Source organism: Amblyraja radiata, chromosome 21, assembly GCF_010909765.2.
Source record: "Amblyraja radiata isolate CabotCenter1 chromosome 21, sAmbRad1.1.pri, whole genome shotgun sequence".
In the NCBI taxonomy this organism is placed as follows: Eukaryota; Metazoa; Chordata; class Chondrichthyes; order Rajiformes; family Rajidae; genus Amblyraja; species Amblyraja radiata.
In genome coordinates, this window is record NC_045976.1 from 14995318 (window position 1) to 15015064 (window position 19747).

General features: G+C 45.5%; 1 protein-coding gene across 1 annotated transcript in view; it reads left to right on the forward strand.

The window, feature by feature from the left end:
* Window positions 1-19747, forward strand: part of LOC116984972 (leucine-rich repeat serine/threonine-protein kinase 2-like) — a 136260-nt gene that overhangs the window by 38308 nt on the left and 78205 nt on the right. Inside the window, exons 10-13 of the mRNA XM_033039333.1 lie at window positions 14635-14714; window positions 14838-14944; window positions 15049-15178; window positions 16043-16167. Of these exons, the coding sequence (XP_032895224.1) occupies window positions 14635-14714; window positions 14838-14944; window positions 15049-15178; window positions 16043-16167 (442 nt within the window). The remainder of the gene's footprint in view (window positions 1-14634; window positions 14715-14837; window positions 14945-15048; window positions 15179-16042; window positions 16168-19747) is intronic.

Sequence of the window (19747 nt, forward strand, 5' to 3'; positions counted from 1 at the left end):
TGGCCATGTCATGTGGATGTAGTGTCTCTCTTTGTTGCTTTGGGTCCACTGACCTACATATGTCACATTTGGCGATGAAGGTCTTGATCTCCTCATTCATTCCAAGCCAGTATACACACTCCCTCGCTCGCCTCAGACATCCTTCTACTCCCAGGTGAGAGGAGTGGATCCTGTGAGTGATGTCCACCCTGAGTGCGTCAGGTATCACGGCTCTGTCTCCTCGGAACACTATGCCGTCCTGGAAACACAGTTCATCTTGGAAAGTGTGGTAGTGCCTGATGTCACTTGGTAAGTCCTTTTTTCTCTTGGGCCACCCTGACAGTATTCTGTTTGCCACACTCTGTAACTTTGTGTCATCTTGTGTTGCAGCCCTGATGGCACTCAGCCTCTCTGCTGAAATGGGTAGGTAGCTGACCATGTTCACAGTCTCTATATCTGTCTCACTCTCTCCCTTAGTGCTCTCTGGTAAGTATGCTCTACTCAGCGTGTCTGCAAGTAGCATGTCCCTGCCTGGAACATAGGTCACTGATATCATACTGCTGCAGCCTGAGTAGCATTCTCTGCAGTCTCTTAGGTGCACTAAGTAATGGCTTTCTGTGTATATTTTCTAGAGGCTTGTGGTCGCTTTGTACTGTGACCTCTCTACCATAAGTATACTGATGGAACTTTTCCATCCCAAACACTATGGCTAAGCATTCTTTCTCTATTTGGGCATAGCCCCTTTCAGTTGGTGTGAGTGCCCTAAAACCAAATGCTACCGGTTTACCTTTCTGTGTCAGGGCGGCCCCCAGTCCCGTGTCAGATGCATCACACTGAAGTGTCAACTCCTTTTCCTTGTTGTAGTACTGTAGAACTGGTGCTTTAGCGATTTTGTCTTTCAGTCTTTGAAACGCCCCTTCTTGGATGTCCGTCCATTCCCACATGTTCTCCTTGCGCGTGAGTTGTCTCAGAATCTCAGAGTCATCTGAAAGGTGGTCATAGAACTTAGAAAGATAGTTGACCATCCCAACTAATCTCTGTACCCCTTTCACGTCCGTTGGCCTTGGCATCTCTCTGATTGCCCGTACTTTCTCCGGGTCAACCCTCAGTCCCTCGGCCGTGAGCAGATGACCTATGTAGGGTACCTCTTTTTGTCTGAGCTTGAATTTGTCCGCGTTCAGCTTGATGTTGCGCTCTCTGCACCTGGTTAGAAAACGTCTGACTTTCTCGTTGTGGTCCTTTCCTGGCTCCTCTTGTGTTGCTCCTTCCCCCGTGATTAACACATCATCTGCTATGACGCAGACTCCTGGGAGGCCCTCCAGGGCCTGCATGAGCTTTCTTTGGAACACTTCAGGTGCTGGGCTTATTCCCATCGGCATCCTTAGCCAACGGAAGCGACCAAATGGGGTGGCGAATGTGGTAAGGAAGCTCGACTCTTCCTCTAGTTTGACGTGCCAGAAGCCTTGCTTCACGTCGCAGACTGTGAATACTTTTGCCTTTGACATCTCCGGCAGGATGTCATCTATAGTTGGCAGTGGATAGTGACTTCTTTTTAGTGCCCGATTCAGAGGTTTTGGGTCTATACAGATCCTCAGCTTCCCATTAGGTTTTCTCACTGCGACCATGCTACTGATCCAGTCAGTGCTGCGTTCCACTGGTGTGATTATCCCTCTTCTCTCTAGATCTTTGAGTTCCTCTTGTAGAGGTGTCATCATAGCTACAGGCACTCTGCGCTTTGGCAGTTTCACTGGCGGTACTCTGTCATCTATCTCTATTCTATATTCACCCTCCATGCAGCCATCTCCGATGAACACATCCTCAAACTCCTCATTTATTTTGTCCATGGTCACGTGTTTGCCACTTTCTCCCTTTGTCACTGGGCTCGGCTCTTTCTTCACTATGTTGTCTATAGCCAGAATATTCTCGTACTGTACTTTTATCAACTTCATTGCCTCGCTGGCTTTTCTGCCCAGTAAAGGGATTCTGCTACTCTGGTCAACCACTTGAAACCACTCTAGTCGGTACAGCTTGTTGTTTCTGGGGTTTCTGACCTTAACCTTACATGTACCCAGAGGAGTCAACTTGGTCTTGTTATACATCACTAGCACCTTCTCAGTGTGCTCTAACTGTGTGTCTGGGTTTAGTAGATCGATGGGGATGATAATACAGGTGGCCCCACAGTCTATCTGGAAGTCAACTAACTTTTCCCCTATCTTCATTCCTGCAAAGAGCTGCTGGCCCTGACTGTGGCTGTTTTTAACCTGGTTTACAGTTTCATCCTCTCTATTTGCTTCAGTTATACAGTTGACATCCTCATAAGAGTCACTGTCACTAGTCTGCTCTGTAACTGCATGCACTTTCTTAGTTTTCCTACTGCTCTCTTGTCTCGATCTGCACTGAGCTGCAAAATGATTTTCCTTTCCACACTTCTTACACTTTTTTCCAAAAGCTGGGCATTTTTTCTTATTCCTCTCGTGTGTTCTACCACAAAACTTGCACAGTATCTCATTGTCTTTTTGTCTCTCTTCTGCCTGTTTCAGTGCATGTACCTCCTCCACTGTCTGTCCTTGCAGTGTTCTGCTATTCTCCCTTGACAGCTCTGTAGCTCTACAAATGTGCAGGCATGTCTCAAGAGTCAGCTTCTCTTCCCTGAGTAATCTCTCCCTCAGTGCTGATCTATTTGTACCACACACAAGTCGATCTCTAATCAATGAATCTCTAATGTCCCCATGGGGTTTTAGCCCTTCCATCGCTGTCAGCTAGCTGTTGTTTTTTTTTTTTTTTCTTTGCCAGCTTCTGTAAGGCTAACGTTAGCCTGCTGCTAGCTAGCTAAACTTTCACTTTTCTAGTTAATTCTGACAATTTTCGACGTCCATCCCACCGCTGCCACCATGTTTCATTATGTTCTGGCTCTTTCTGGACTATACATAATGGACGATTAAAGCAGTCTTGCTTACTAGATCTTTATTGTATTTGTGCAGTCATCATCCGAACTGTGTCACGAGCCCGGTGTCACCTCTAAAACAGTCCCCCGTACAACAGTACTTAAATAAACAATCCTATTGTTACAGAGGGGAGGAGAAAAAGAGGAGAGGGGGGGGGGAGAGGAGAGGGGGGGAGGAGAGGGGGGGAGAGAAGAGGGGGGGGGGGTAGGAGTGGGGGGAGAGGAGGGGGGGGAGGAGAGGGGGGTGATAGGAGGGGGGAGAGAGGAGAGGGGGAGAGGAGAGAGATTGTGGAGAGGGGGGGAGAGGAGAGGGGGGGATGGGGAGAGAGGTGGGGAGAGAGAGGAGGGGAGAGAGAGAGAGGGAAAGGGAGAGAGACAGGGGGGGCAAGAGAGAGGGATAGGGAGAGAGAGAGGTGGGGAGAGAGAGAGAGAGAGAGAGAGTGCCTTTTTACTTCAACCCAAACCCCCCAAACAACCATTTGCAGGCAGTGCTTTTTTACTTCAAACTAACCATATTTTCATTTTCAAACCACATTAAAGCGGCCTTTTCACGGGGCGATTTGACGGAAGAGTTAACCGGAGTTTAACATCGTGGGAACCTCGTGCGATAACAGTGCGGCATTCGTGGACCACCGTGGACCACCGTAGCGCTAACGGCAGGTCATCGTGTAACTTGGTCACTCGGGAGAAAATTCAAGAAAGTTTGAATTTCTCCAAGAGTGACTTGTACACTTGTGGTTGAGTATTGCAACATTATATGAACGTAGTGGCCAGTGCGATATCCGTAATAACTCTTGCGGGTACCGTGGGAACTCCTGCGAACGGTGAACCCGGAAGCTGGACAGAGGGAACAGAAGGTGAGTAAAAATTATCTTATGTGGGATTGAATTTAAAAAATAAATAAAAATAAAGATTTGCATCCGCATATGGACATCAACTTATTCATGAGTTATGTTAATGAGATTCAAGAAAATAACTATAATCTTTAAAAGGGACTTTAAAAGGGACTTTACTGAAAGGTTACGCATTTTTATGGTCCGTGAGAAATTTTTCACATGTACTTCTTTGAGAGATACAGGTCGGAGTCCTCGGGTCCAGGGGTCCGGAACGCTACCAATCAATGTTGTACAGAGACCCGTGTAAGGAGTGAACTGTACATGCTGGTTTAAACCGAAGACAGACACAAAAAGCTGGAGTAACTCAGCGAGTCAAGCAGCATCTCTGGAGAAAAAAAGCTGATGTTTCGGGACGAGACACATCTTCAGACTCAATTCCGATTAGGCTGTCTGAAGAAGGGTTCCGGTGTTGGGGGAGTCCAGAACCAGGGTCCCAGTTTTACAGTCTACCGTGGGAACTCTTTAACTCAGTAAAGTAAAGTAGCCTTTATTGTCATATCAGCGCACAGGCAGCAGTTGACTGTTGCTCTATTCAGTTTCCCAGGGGGTCGGGACGGGACTGGAGTTGGGAGAGAAAGGTGGGGGAGTCGAGGGAGAGGAGGGGGAGACAGATGGGGGTGTCTTCATTTACTGACGGCGGGTGTCTGTCACTGAAACAGGCAGGTGAGATTTCACATCCACCTTGTGTGTGCCTCTCTCTCTCTCTCCCTCCCTCTTACACAGGCTGAGAGACTCTGCCTCTGTGAGTGTATGTCTCTTTCTCCCCCTCTCCCACACACAGTAAGACCGAGGTACTGTGCTCAGTCCATCTGTGTCTCCCACATACACAGTAAAATATGTCTCCAAATGAGCCAATTCAACCAAGGGAGGATATATATAGTGTGTGAAAAAAAAAGTTACATCATTTGTGTCACGTGTAGTTCACGATGTTCATTCAAGATTTAACGGGAATGCTCGGGAAACGGACAAGTCACTCGCACAAATAGCAGAAATGCCGAGTACCGTGGGAACTCTTTATCTACTGCCGTTATATCGTGCGAGACTCGTGCTGGACCACGACCTCTTCACTCTGGTGACATCTTGCGTCAACTCGCCCCGTGAAAAGGCCGCTTAAGGGTACTTACTCGCAGTTGTGTAGACATTTGTTCAGTGTCATTCAGAGCTCAGAGTGCCCTCCAGCTTGCAGAGACTGATTGAGGCACACCACTTCCTGGTTTTATAGTCCCTCCCCCTCCCTCCAGCAGGGGCAGCAGAGAGAATGGTGAATTTTTTTAAAACATTAATTTCTCTCTGATTTTTCATCGATGGGAAAAATATTCTGGTCCAGGAAGGCAGACATGGGCTCTGCCCGAGGTGGCCAATAATGACGGCCGTAGGTGGCGCCGTTCTCTCGGAAATCGCAGCACAGTGGGCCAAAAGCGGTCAAGATCAGACTTTTAGTAATATAAGATAGATGGACTAATACCGGGATATACAATAAATGATTTAAAATCGGAAGCAATGATGCTGTCAGGTCTATTGGTTTCGCAACTAAATGATTAGGTCAGGTTCCATTGGTCTAGGGAGGGTTTTAGATACCTAGGTATTGTCATCACCCCCTCCATTTCAACATTGTATGAAGCTAACTATGGAAAATTACTAAAGAGGATAAAGGCAGATATGCTCAGATGGGAAATTCTCCCTTTATCTCTAATTGGTAGAATTGAAGCTGTTCGAATGAATATTTTGCCCCGACTGCTTTTCTTATTTCAATCTTTACCAGTAGGGGTCACTGGGGTGGCATTTAAGGCGTTGGACAAAGAGCTATTAAGATTTGTGTGGCAAAATAAGAAGCCCAGAGTTAGACTTAAGGCACTGTTATTACCAAAACAAAAAGGGGTCTAAATATGCCCAACATTAAATACTATTACTGGGCAGCGCAGTTGAGAACCCTGACAGCATGGATAACAAATGATAAGGAAACGGGATGGATGAGAATAGAGCAAAATTCATGTCCCAATATTGCCCTGGCTGGGCTCCCATTTCTAAGTCAAGCAAACTGGAAGAAATTAAAAATAGATAATGAATGGATTAAATTCACAATGAAAACTTGGCTGGTTATAAGAAAGCAACTAAATCTCTTCAATTCTATATCTAGAGCACTGAAGATAGCTGCTATTCCTAATTTTTTACCCAGCAAAATTGACAAGGGTTTCAGAAATTGGGTGGACAAAGGGCTCACTACTGTGGATCAGCTTTTTTTGTGGGGGAGTTTTGAAATCATATGAGCACCTTCAGAAAGAATTTGGACTGTCAGGGACGAACTTTTTTAGATTTCTCCAAATACGGCATTACTTGCAGACACGCGTAGATTGGAAGCAGATATGTAGATTACCTTCTAATTTAGAAAACATTTTCCTGTTGACTATAGAGGGAGCGTTAAAAAAGAATTTGATATCCCATTTATCTAAAGGACTTCAAGATTATGTAAAAGGAAACACTATAGAAATGAAACAGAAATGGGAATTGGAAATGAATATTATTATTACTGCCGAAACGTGGGAAAAGACATGTCTTTTGGGTCCACAAGTTAACAAACAGCCCCACCTGGAGGGAGTTTGAATGGAAAACTAGAATGAGCATATTTAAGACTCCTCTTATGTTAGCAAGATACAGCAACACCTCAGATTTATGCTGGAGATAATGCGGGAAGATTGGTGATCATACCCATATTTTTTGGGATTGCCCCAAATTGTACCAATATTGGAGAGACATTCAGGTGGAGATTAAGTTAATTTTGGGGATGGATCTACCTCTGGAGCCGGCATGTTTATACTAGGAGACACTCCAGCTGTGACAGATACTAAAAATCAGAAATATTTGTTTGGGGTGTTGCTGCTGATTGCAAAGAAGATGATTACAGTGTCATGGAGAAATGAAAAGCCACCAAATGTTCAACAGTGGAGGGAAAGACTGAAAAGTGTATATTTGATGGAAAGTATAACAGCTAAACTCCAGTTGAGGACTGATGCTTTCAATATTATTTGGACACCGGTATTACTACAACTGCCAAGATTGATTCAGGACAGTTTGCTCTGGTGCCTGTGAATAGGATGCTTTTACGATAGAACGCTAAGATGATTTGATGCGATACCGATAGATGCTAGGTGATTTGTATATTTTGTTTGTATGTGTATTTTGTCGTCAATAAATGTTGAGTGCAAAAAAAAGAGAAAGATTAAACGAAAACTTACCGTTTGCAGTTTGATCTTTATTTTATGAGAAGTTGAAGTGAGGGATTACGTGAAGAACCCGCCAGCACGCATGCGCGTCAATCTTCAGAGGAACTGTATGAAACCACAGACCATTTGCAGGACTTAAACTATAGAAAGATTAACGACCCTAGACGTACCGGATGATCTTTATGAGAATCAGGGTTGGGAGTGGAGGGCACGTAATCCCTCACTTCAACTTCTCATAAAATAAAGATCAAACTTCAAACGGTAAGTTTTCGTTTAATCTTTCTATTTTATTTCGAAGTCACGTGAGTGACTACGTGAAGCCTTCAAAGCAATGTGGTTTCATGCAGTAACCCAATCTGTGTGTGAAACACTTAAACAGATAAAACCATAAATGGTAGAAAGACATGAGTTATTAACAACATGATGCTAACTTGCATACATGGCCATTGCCCTTAATTGGACCATAGTCCCAATTGGCTTTGAGTTAGACAATAACTCATGCAACATTGTACAGAATTCTATCTGCAATCATCCAGGCATATTCAACCAAAATTTTATAACTTCTGAAAGTGCACTATGTAAACCTCCTGCTGTTGCAAGAAGATGGACAAATGGGAATATCCATTCTATTGGCTGCTAATGAGCCACCAACATTCTCTTGAAAACTATTAAATAACAATGAAGAAAGTATCCTTCATCTCATAGGTACCAGCAAGCTCAGTGTACCTGTATATATAATAACACCCCCAATCTCCGATCTGGTGGGTATGCTGTCAACTCCAACTTGTACCCAACCATGCCCGTTTAGCTTTATGAGATCATTCCCATAACAAGCTACCCTCATGTCAGTTATGACCCAGAGACCGAGCCAGAGATTGAATAAAGGGTGTGTTCAAGTGTGTTCAATAAAGGGACACTCTGAATGAGTTCGCAAATTTGGCATTATTAAATTTCATGTTGCCTCATCCTTAATATTGTAAGAGGCATCTACTGATAAACCCCTGAGTCTTATCAGCTACAAATTTTGCATGTCGTCTATAAACTCCATGACACAATGCCCTTTTCATCTGAGTAAGGCAGATTTAGCTTTAGAATCTTTGTAAATAGCCTAGGCCTGAAGACAAACAGGTAGAGCCTAAACTTCACACCACTGGCTTTGTCATCAAAACACCTGATATATCTTTGCCTCTTGTGTAGAGATATGGCAAAGTATGCATCTTCAAGATCGATAGAGGCCCTAATCCTCTGAATCAGCTAAATTGCTGAAAGCCAATCATCCATCTTAAACTGGATAACCAAACACATGATCAGATTAGCCAAATCGTAACCTGATTTGGCATGCTCCACGTTTCTGCAATCTTGAGAAATATCAGAAATATACCCCTCTTGTTCTTGGCCAAACTACTCATCCTTTGTGAGATGTTACTGATTCCTCTTGGAACCATCGTTTCCTCTATTGACCGTACGGACAGAAATTTTTGGCTTCTCTTGCCGCGGAAGATGCATTATCTATTTATTCATTTATTTTGCTGATAACATATGATAACCTTATGACTAGAGCTGAAACACAGCATCCACTTGATGTGGGAATACGAGTTCCCTGTCAACACTTGACTGTCAGAGTCAGCACGAATCCTCAGCGTTCTTCCTCAGAGTAGAAATAGCATAATGCAAGCCTGAACCAGGTATTGCCTCGCAGTCCTCTGACTGAAACCACCTGTCTGAGTCGCCAGTGTGCGCAACACAATCTCTTCGACCAGCCACTCAATCAGGAATACTGTTATTGAGAGCCTACAGATTATTATATATACAGTTTTGATTTACAACATGAACCTGCGGATCAGATAAAAAATACTACATGCCAGACTGGCGTCCTGCTGGTAGCTACCTATCCCAGAGAGGATTGCAATGATGTTTCCAACGAACTGACAACTCCACTTAACTGAGCAGAAATTTACACATGTGTTGAGGGAGACTTCAACTACTTCACTCTACAGAGCATCCTGATAACCTCAATCATAGATGTTGAGGCAGTGCTTCCCTGGTCAATATGACCCATATGGCCAGCCAGTGCCATGATGGTCTACCCTGAACTAGGGTAACCAAGCTGTTCCTACTCGGAACTTACAGAGGTTACTATGCAAGACACCCTGCCACTGTCTCTGCATCAACCTGATCTCCAGAGACAGTGAAAGATACTAGACAGCCCATGCTGCCAGTAAATCCAAACCTGGCCCGACAGACTGCTCCATTTCGGAGTTTTACGGAGGTTAATAAAGAGACCTTACCTGCCAGCGTCTCTGAACCCGGGTCGACCTGCTTGTTGGAACTTCAGCGAAGTTCCATTGCAGACCCTGTCTGACCACAACCTTCAGCCCCACGCTTGCCAACAACTCGTTTCTGGAGCTCTAAAGCGATATTGCTGTGCAAGGCACGTCTGCCTGCATTCCTGAACCGAATGGGACAAACTACATCTTCGACCTACAGCCTCTTAGAGCCTTGCTGGAGTTTTATTTTACAGGCCACGCTACCAGTTTATTCCCAGCCTGGTTAGACACACTGCTCCTTTGGCCAGCTGCTCCTTCGGAGCCTCAGCGGGCTCACTGGACAGGTCATGCCTGCCATTACTGCAAACCTGGTTCAACAAGCTGTTCTTGCGAGGCCAGCTCGTGACTCCCGACTGCTCCTTTCCGGAGCTTCAACGGTGCTTCCTGCTCTTTAAATACAGGGTGAAAATCCGCCGGAATACTGGAGCTTTAACCACCTAGAATGGTACTACACCCCTCCAGCCGCCTTAATTTCCCCCTGCAAGTCTTCAACTTGCTACCAAAGTCCTCTCTGAAGAGATACTATGCAGGCTACACGTTACTGGCCCTGTAAAAATGAGCCATTTTGGGAATTATCTCATGCCTATAGCATTTTGCGAAGGCAATAGCCCCAACTGGGTATTACAGAGAAGTGATAATGCAATCTCCTGCATTTCCGAGAGTTGAGCCCATCTACTGACTTGCAAAAGACCGAAATGACTCCAGAGCAGTTTTGGACTTGCTGACATAATTTCGTTACCTACATATCATCACTGGGATATCCCAACTGATGAAATTGACGTATATGGAAACATCCAAAAGTCTGGCAGTTATCTGGACTGGCATATTTCCCGGATACTTTTAGCCAGATCTTTCTCCAGTGAATCTCCTATCCCCAAAGGGATGGCAAATATGTGACAAGAGTCGGTAGCTCCTTCATATGATTAAAAATGAAGCATATCCCCCATTAGTTCAGGGATTCGATTACCTTATCGATATCCACATAGTTGGAGTTACATATGTAAGAATCTCCAACACTTCCCTCTTCTGAGCGGGAAATATCATAACGCAACCCTGAGCCAGGTATTGCTTCCCTTCTTCTGAGCGAGCGATATTATAACGCAACCCTGAAACAGGTGTTGCTGCCACAGGCATCTGACTGACACAGCCTGAAAATGTCTCGTGAGCTAGGACCACATTCCTTTTTTTCTATTTTATTTATTCATCCATTGATTTTTTTTCTTTATATATTTGTTTGTTTGTTTATTCATTTATTTATTTTACTTAGTAGACAGGTTGCACCTGCTAGTGACTCCGAGTCCTTGCTCCCTTCTGGAGCCTAAACGGAGTATTTTAGGGGAGGAAATAGAACGCAACCCTGAACCAGGTGTTTCCTCCTCAGGCCTCTGGCTGACTCCCTTTCGAAGCTCCAATTTGTACAGGCATTGCCCGTCAGATGCTCCGAACAGCCGCCTGCTCCAGTGGAGCCCCATATGTCCCGGTCGAGCTGGCAGCGCTATATATATTTTTTTAATCTCCAGCTCCTGCTGAGCCTTGCGGCGTTTGCGCTATATATCCTCAGCCCATAATCGGAGTCACCTCTGTAAAATACACCGATACTCCCCTCATCAGAGTGGGATTAATACTGCAACCTTGAGCCAGGTATTGCCACAGGCATTTGGCTGGAGCCACCTGTTTAATGCCTCGGGTGCACGGAGCATTCCTTACAGAGCCTGCTCCCACGGAGCCTCTCACAGCGTTCAGCTATCCCGGCCGCGCCGGTCGCTGCTATTTTTAGAACGTGAGCTCCCACGGAGCTTCTCACAGCGTTCAGCTATCCTGGCCGTGCCAGTCACTGCTATTTTTTAGCACATGAGCTCCCGCGGAGTCTCCAGAGCATTTAGCTATCCTGGCCGCACCGGCCGTTGCTATTTTTATCCAGCCTCCACGGCGTCAGCTGCACAAGCTGTGCCAGCTTCTCCGGGCCCGCTGCCCCTGTTTTCCGAGCAGCAGCCCGTTCCTGAAATAATTTTTATTCTCTTACCTGTCGGAGCAGTTTCGAACTGCTCCGATTCTTGCGCCATGCGTCGACGAATTGACGTGCATGCGGATTGGCAGGCTCTTCACGTAATAAAATAGCCCATTATCTGTTTACTTGCACTTTATCTGTTTTATTTATTCATGTGTGTATATATTTATACAATGGTATATGGACACACTGTTCTGTATTCATGCCTTCTATATTCTGTTGTGCTGAAGCAAAGCAAGAATTTCATTGTCCTATCTGGGACAACAAGCTCTCTTGAATCTTGAATCTTCTTTTGTTGATGTGTTGATAGGATCGGCAGCAGTACTTTTTCTTTCTATATGGTAGAGGGAGGTGGGGGAAATGCTGACATTTGTATGGTGGGCAAACCAGCCATCACTTTGAGGGAAGGTGAGGTTACACAGGCAACAACAACATTGAGAAATGATCAGCAGGCCGCAAGCTGGAAATTTCATAGTATGGGTATGGGTAAGCTAACCTGGATCAGTGTGAGAGGAAGGAACTAATGAGCCGAGCATCATGGTTGAAGAAAGGGGAGAAGGATAGGGAAACCAATGTCAAGAAGTATGTACAGAGGAGGAATGCTGAAAGCAGGTGAGAATGATGGTTAAGGCAGCAGATGATTAGTAAATGCGATAGACACAGCCTCCGTCAAAGCATAAAGTTTAAGATACAAATGAGAATGGAGACACAATATGCAGGAATCCATTGCAGCAAAAAAACAAAGCCTTGAGGGATTCAGCGGGTCAGGCAGTATTTGTGGAGGGAATGGACAGATGATGTTTTGGGTGGGAACCCCTTTTTGTAATAGTGACTTGGTCCGAAAAATCGTCTGTTCATTTCTCTCCTCGGATGCTGCCTGACCTCCAGTACCTCCAGTGTTTTGCATTTTTCAATGCAAACAAGAACAAACCTTCATGGATTATTTCAAAATGATTAAAACATCTGAAATTGGGCTTGCTGGATCTCTGGGTTGATAATCATTTTAACTCCCCATTCCTGTATGTACCTTTCTGTACTTGCAAATGCTGAGGCTTTATAAGGCACTGGTTAGACCGCATTCGGAGTATTGTGAGCAGTTTTGGAGCTCATATCTGAGGAAGGATGTGTTGGAGAGGGTCCAGAGGAGGTTTATGAGAATTATCCCAGGGATGGTTGGGTTAATGCAGGGGTCGGCAACCTTGTTCTGCATAGGGGCCAAGACGCATGTCTGTGAGCGGATGGCGGGCCACATCTGTCACGTGTACACATGGATCCCGCCCCCATCCCGCCACGGATGGCAGGCACCAAATCACGTGTTCACATAGATCCGCCCCTTCGAGGATGCCACCTGGAGCACTGGCCCCTAGTTACGGGCGCTCACGAACATGGCGCACCTACGGATCATTGCCTTGGCTGTGTCCTGAAGGCGGTGGCTCAAATACTCATACTCACTTGACCCCGGCCAATTGACAACCCCGATCTCGACAGTGAAGCCCAGACACAGAAGGTGCGCGGCTGTGCCGGCGGCTTTGCGCAGGATGCGGTACAGCCAGAGCTCGGCGCTCGGCTGCGTTCGCCGCTCGTAGGAACTTGGCGGCTCCGCCATTGCGGCCGGCAGCACAGGCCTCCTTGCATCCTTGCATCCTGGTCGCCACGGCCTCGGGCCTGGGAGGTACCGGAGATGACGGAAGTCTTTGGGCCGGTTGATTACGGGGAAAGAAACACGCCTGCGGGCCGGATCATTCCGGGTTATTGGCTGCATTCAGTATGAGGGCCGTAGGTTGCCGACCCCTGGGTTAATGTATGATGAGCATTTGATGGTACTGGACCTGTACTCACTGGAGTTTAAAAAAGATGAGGGGTGGATGTCATTGAAGCTTAGTGAAAGGCCTGGATAAAATGGATGTGATGTTTCCACGAGTGGGAGAGTCTAGGATCAGAGGGCATAACCTCAGAATAAAAGGGCATACCTTTAGAAAGGAGATGAGGAGGAATTTCTTTAGTCAGATGGTGATGAATCTGTAGAATTCTGCTTTGGAGGCCAAGAGCAGAATTTCACTCAGACTAAGGTGGAGATTGACAGATTATTGATTAATAAGGGCGTCAAGGTTTATGGGGAGAAGACAGGAGAATGCGGTTGAGAGGGAAAGATTTATCAACCATGATTGAATGGTGAGAAGACTCGATGGGCTGAATGGCTTAATTCTGCTCCTGGAACTTAAGAACTTAGACGAAAGGCATACTGGATCTCCTGGATGCTAATCATTTTAACTCCTCTTCACATTGCCCCACTGATCTTTCTGTCCTGGACCACTTCCATTGCCAGACTGATGCCACACGCAAACTCTAAGAACAGCATATCGTATTCTGCTTGGGTAGTTTACAATCCATGGTATGAACATTGAATTCCCATTTAGGTAATGCCCTCCCAACCCTCCTCCCCCTCTTTCTCCCCTAAACCCCTCACTTCCGCACTCCTATTCCCTCTCCTGTGCCGCACCTGGACACTCCCCTATTTCTCCCCTCCACCATCTCACAACTCCCCTCACCCCCTCCGCTACTTTAGTTCCCCTGGTTTCACAATCCACATCACTTGTTCTAACCATCTGCCCATCAACCTCCCCGCCCCCATCGCCTGTGTCGACCTATTATCTGTCATGCTTTGACCTCTTCCCCCCCCCCACCCACATTACAATCAATCTGAAGAAGGATCTAGACCCAACATGTTCTCCAGAGATGCTGCTTGACCCACTGACCTACTCCACCACTTTGTGTCCTTTTGTTGTGTTGACCAGCAGCTGCAGTTTTGTTTAGAGATACAGAGATACAGCGAGGAAACCGGCCCTTCGGCACACCGTGTCCGCGCCGACCAACGATCCCCACATATTAACACTATCCTACACCCACAAGGGCCAATTTTTACATTTACCAAGCCAATTAACCTACAAACCTATACATCTTTGGAGTGTGGGAGGAAACCGAAGATCTCAGAGAAAACCCACGCAGGTCACGGGGAGAGCGTGCAAACTCCGTACAAACAGCACCCGCAGCCGGGATGGAACCCAGGTCTCTGGCGCTGCATTTGCTGTAAGGCAGCAACTCTACCGCTGTGCCACCGTGCCGGTTTCTATGTCACTGACAGTTTATGCCAATAGGAGGGAAGATTTAATGGTAACTGGTTAAAACAACAAGATGTAGATGTGCAAAATATATTGAATGACACAAATAGGATCAATTTTTATAATGCATTTACTTTCAGGAAGCAGCTTGTTGGGCTCTGAACAAACTCCTGGTACATCAGAATAATCTTCATGCAAAAATTGGAGATGAAGAAGCATGGTATTGTTTTTGTTTTAAAATATGCTCAGCTCTGTCTGCATTACATTTGTTGTGATGCAAATGTTTTAAAAAGTTTATTTATGTTGATATAATAACTTGTGTAATTTCAAAATTGTATTATAGTTATCCCGTTCATAGACAAGTGATGGCAGCCATGTTGTTACACTCCGGATCGAAGGAAGTATTTCGAGCAGCTGCAAGTACTCTGGCAACTTTGGCAGATCAAAGCAGTAAGTTAAAATTGGGGGGGGGAGGGAGAAAATAAATATTCCAAACTAAGTATTTACTCAGTTCTTTGAAATATTGTATTGTTTTGTTTCCTTTTGCTTAATAGTGCAAATAAGGAAACTCCTGTTGGCCAAAGGGATACATATCAACATTTTAGAACAAATGAAAAAGCATTTGGACTCTAGCGATGTCTTGGAAAGTGCCTGCAAGTTACTTAATACACTTTATCTGGGAAGGTAAATGTTTATTTATTTTTGCCAAAATCATATCTTTTTAAAAGGTCTACTTCTTGGCCCAGGCTGAAGCAGGCACATCATTTCCCTTTGCCTTGTATATACGTTCGAGTCAACAACTCTCATTCAGTCTGAGGCAAGTGATTGGTATCTATCTCTATCTATCTATATATATTACTAAAGCTCTCATCTTGACCACTTCCTGTCTGCGTTGTAATTACATGTGTGCAAAAACGATCCCCCATAGCGCTACGATTTTTCGGCACCTTACTCAGGTGTCCAATTTCGTTCAGACTGAAATGTCTGAATGACAATAAAGGAAACTTTACTTTATTCTCCATTCGCCATTCTCCTCTGCTGCAAGTCAAATAAGTTTTGTTCCGATCGGTGAAATAGCACAAAAGTTATGAAGGTTTTGAAGTCCCCCCCACACACACACACACACACACACACACACAGACACACACACACACACACACACACACACACACACACTCTCTCTCTCTCTCTCTCTCTCTCTCTCTCTCTCTCTCTCTCTCTCTCTCTCTCTCTCTCTCTCTCTCTCTCTCTCTCTCTTTTTTTGTTTTCATTTTCTGCTTTAATCTCTTTAGACAGAGATACAGTGGGAAACAAGCTCTTCACTACACTATCCTACACACTAGGGACAAGTTAAAGTTTTTACCAATGTCAATTAATGTACAAACCTGCATGTCTTTTGAGTATGGCAGTAAACCGATTCGTACAAATTCCGTACAGACAGCACCCGCAGTCAGGATTGAACCTAGGTCTCTGATGCTGTAAGGCAGCAGCTCTACTGCTACACCACTGCGGTGCTCTGTGTATTATAATCATTTCATGTCTTTTCAGGAATTTGAATCTGGACGTCAGGACCTTAACATTATCGAGAATAGTGAGCACATTAAAGAACCATACAAACAATTGTTCAGTACAGCTTGAGGCTCTTCAGGTTATATCACATATAACTTGCCCAGGTAAGTGAAAATGCTGATCCATTGTTTGTGCTAAGCATGTTACATAGTAACATACTTTTCTTTCCAAAAAGGAAAGAAAATGTAGTTTTAATTATTTTAAAAGAACTTGTGATTTACTCGATGACTAGTATCAGATTTGAACAAGATTTCCCTTAAACTCAAAATGGACAACATTTATTTTGCTGCTGTTTAGTGATTGTTATTGGGGCTATTCAAGATTGCGCCATTTTCTGCCGGGGGCCCATAACATTATAGAATATAAAAACACAGTCATGTATATAGTGCATGTCAGTTTTGACCTTCCACTGCTATTGGGGTTTTCACAACAACCCAGACATAGTGGCAAAACAGAGATTATGTCATATGTTTCCAATGACTACCTGTTCCGATGACTACCTGTTCAACACATACAAACTTTGTATGGCACTGAGGATGAAACTGAGGATCAGGTTTTCTTACACAGAGTGTGGTGAGTGCCTTAAACGTGCTGCTAGGGGTGGTGATGGAGGCAGACAGGATAGTAGCGTTTAAGAGGACTTTAGACAGACACATGAATATGCAGGTAATGGAAGGATATGGATCATGCGCAGATAGATAGAGTCATACAGCTTGGAAACGGGCCCTATAACCTAACCTACCCCAGCAAACCAAGATGCCTGTCCACATTATTTCCACAACCCTCATTTGTCCCATGTCCCTCTAAACTTTTCCTATGTAATCACCTATGGAATATTGGCTATATGGAGTGCAGTGGAGTGGGCGGCGCGACCGATGTCGCAGCGGCCTCTGCAGTCTGTCTGTGTATTTTTTTTGTGTTTTTTTTTTGTCCTGTTGAGGGTTTAGTTTGTAATGGGTTTTTAAATGTGTATGTGTGGGTGGGGGAAACTTTTAAATCTCTTCCCTGCATGGAGACCCGACCTTTTCCCTGTCTGGTCTCCGTTGCCGTTGGGGCCTAGCGCCGTGGAGCAGCCTCCAACCAGAGCGACCTGGGGGCTCAAGTCACGGAGCCTGTGGAGCTGTGGAGCTGTGGACCTACCTCCGTGGAGCTGTGGAGCTGTGGAGCTGTGGAGCTGTGGAGCTGTGGAGCTGTGGACCTACCTCCGTGGAGCTGTGGAGCTGTGGAGCTGTGGACCTACCTCTGTGGAGCTGTGGAGCTGTGGACCTACCTCCGTGGAGCTGTGGAGATGTGGAGCTGTGGAGCTGTGGAGCCTGTGGAGCCTGTGGAGCCTGTGGAGCTGTGGACCTACCTCCGTGGAGCTAGCCAGCTTCGGAGCGTGGAGAGCTGCGGGGGCGAGCTGTTGCGACCCGACTCTGGTGGATGGTGACACCGGGAGCTCGCGGGTCCCCGGTAGGAGACTGCTTTGCGGGGCACCGGCAACGGCGACTTCTCCCGCCCGAATTGCGGGGTTGAGAGTGACCTGGAGGAGGGCCTTACAACGCCCGGCGCGGCTGTAAATTGCCGCGGACTTGCTAGCGCCCGCCGGGGGCTTTGACCTCGACTTCGGGAGAGGAATGGAGAGCAGGGGAGAGACAAGTCTTTGCCTTCCATCACAGTGAGGAGGAGACTCGCTGTGATGGATGTTTATGTGAATTGAATTGTGTTGGTGTGCGTCTTGGTTCTTTTTTTGTATGGCTGCAGAAACCAAATTTCGTTTGAACCTCATGTGAGGTTCAAATGACAAATAAAAGGTATTGTATTGTATTGTATTGTATCTTATACAGGTCCTATTTAAGATCTGTAGATTTTAAATAGGAACTATTGATCTGCTTCAACTATCCACTTACCTTAGATTAAGTTAATTTATCATGAGAATAGAGTGTTCCAACAAACTAGTTTGGGTCATGGTAATGTATCAAGGCAGTGTATGTTATTTTAATTAAATTCTCTATCCAGAATATTTTATGACCTGGATTGGATGCATAACTGTGGCCATGTACATAATGATGGAAGCATGTGAAATTTGGAAAAACCGTAATAGTTCAATAAAAGATTTCTGTACATTGAGAAAAAAGATCCCATTGCCGTAGGCACATTAGGTGAATAAAAATGGAAGGAGTTTTATCTTGTGTAGAAAATTTAGCCCAAATGACAATAGAGTACATCCTAGTTTTAACGGATCTCTTTTGAAAAATTAGCGACGATTAGAATGAAGCCGCCATGGAGAGTAGCGAGAATTCTCGTGCCGTAGGTGGGTCGCCATGTGGTCCTAGTGGATTGCCAGGATGTCGAAGGTTCTCATAGTTCTCGTAGGTTGTAGCCGGTGCTGACCAACAGTAGTTTTCAGAACCAAGGATAACTGACCGGTAATGTTATTGTCCGCCAAGCTTCACAGCCGTGTATCTCTGGCTTCTTAAAAGTTGTCTCCACTCCTTCTCCCTCTTTCTCCCTCCATCTCCCTCCCTTTCTCTCCCCTTCTCTCCCCTTCTCTCCCCTCTTTTAAAGGACTTACCGTACACTGTGCTTTAGCCGTCTTAATTACAGCACTAACCTTCCTGTTCGTCACGGTGTGTGTCTGTATCATCTTGGCTTTGCACGATGGGAATTTCACTCAGACAGCACTCCTCCGCTTGCCCCGTCCCCCGCCTGCATAACGGGGTGGTGAAGGAAGCGATATGTGTGTGTATGTGTGTTCCACTCTGACAGTCGCCGTTCCAGTTGCCGGTTTTTCAGGCGACTGCCAGCAACTTGACAGTCCCCTGAAAAATCGCCTGTGGAACAGGCTCATTAATAATGGATTTTGGTTATAGCGGACTGACTTACTGACGGCTGCCTGCGCCATCCCTAGCTCAAGCCGCCTCACTCGCCGCTTTGAGCGCCGACTGCCCACGCCAACCCCAGCTTGAGCCGCTTCCAGGCCACACATCTTACTCGGCCACTACCAGGACTCGTTTTCCACCACGACCCTCACCTACACTACGTCTGGTCGCGACCATTGATTCTGCTGATTCTTGGCTCTCCCCCGACCGCCAGCAGTGTCTCGACTTGAAACGTCACCTATCCATGTTCTCCAGAGATGCTGCCCAACCATGATGAGTTACTCCTGCACTTTGTGTTCTTTTATGTAATAACCAGCAACTGCAGTTGTTTGTTTCTACTACTTATACAATTATGATACCTTATTCAGTTACAGCGGACATTTGGTAACAACAGATTCCCCCCCCCCCCCCCCCAAATGGATAAATGACCATCAGAATTGAAAAGGTGAGAAAACAAGCATTCTTTACGTTGCATTGAGGAGTAGAAGATATTGAGAGAGAGGGATTTTTTGCTCTAGATTGGGGTTCGAGGTATTCTGGGTAACTATTACTTTTAATGCCAGCAGTTAGTGAGGGAAAAGAAACTAAAGAATATGCTGGAACTTTGAGATACAAAGCAGAGGAGTTGCAGCAAATCTGAAACATTTGCTGAAAATACTCAGCAGATCAGGCTGAGAAAAACGGAGTTATTATTGAAGGTAGATAATATTACATTAGAATTAGCCAGTTCCAAAAGGCGAGGCCAGCTGCCTGACATTGCTGAATTTAGCATTGGGTTTGAGGGTTGAAACATGTGTCAGCACCGTAGGTGGCAGCTATTTGT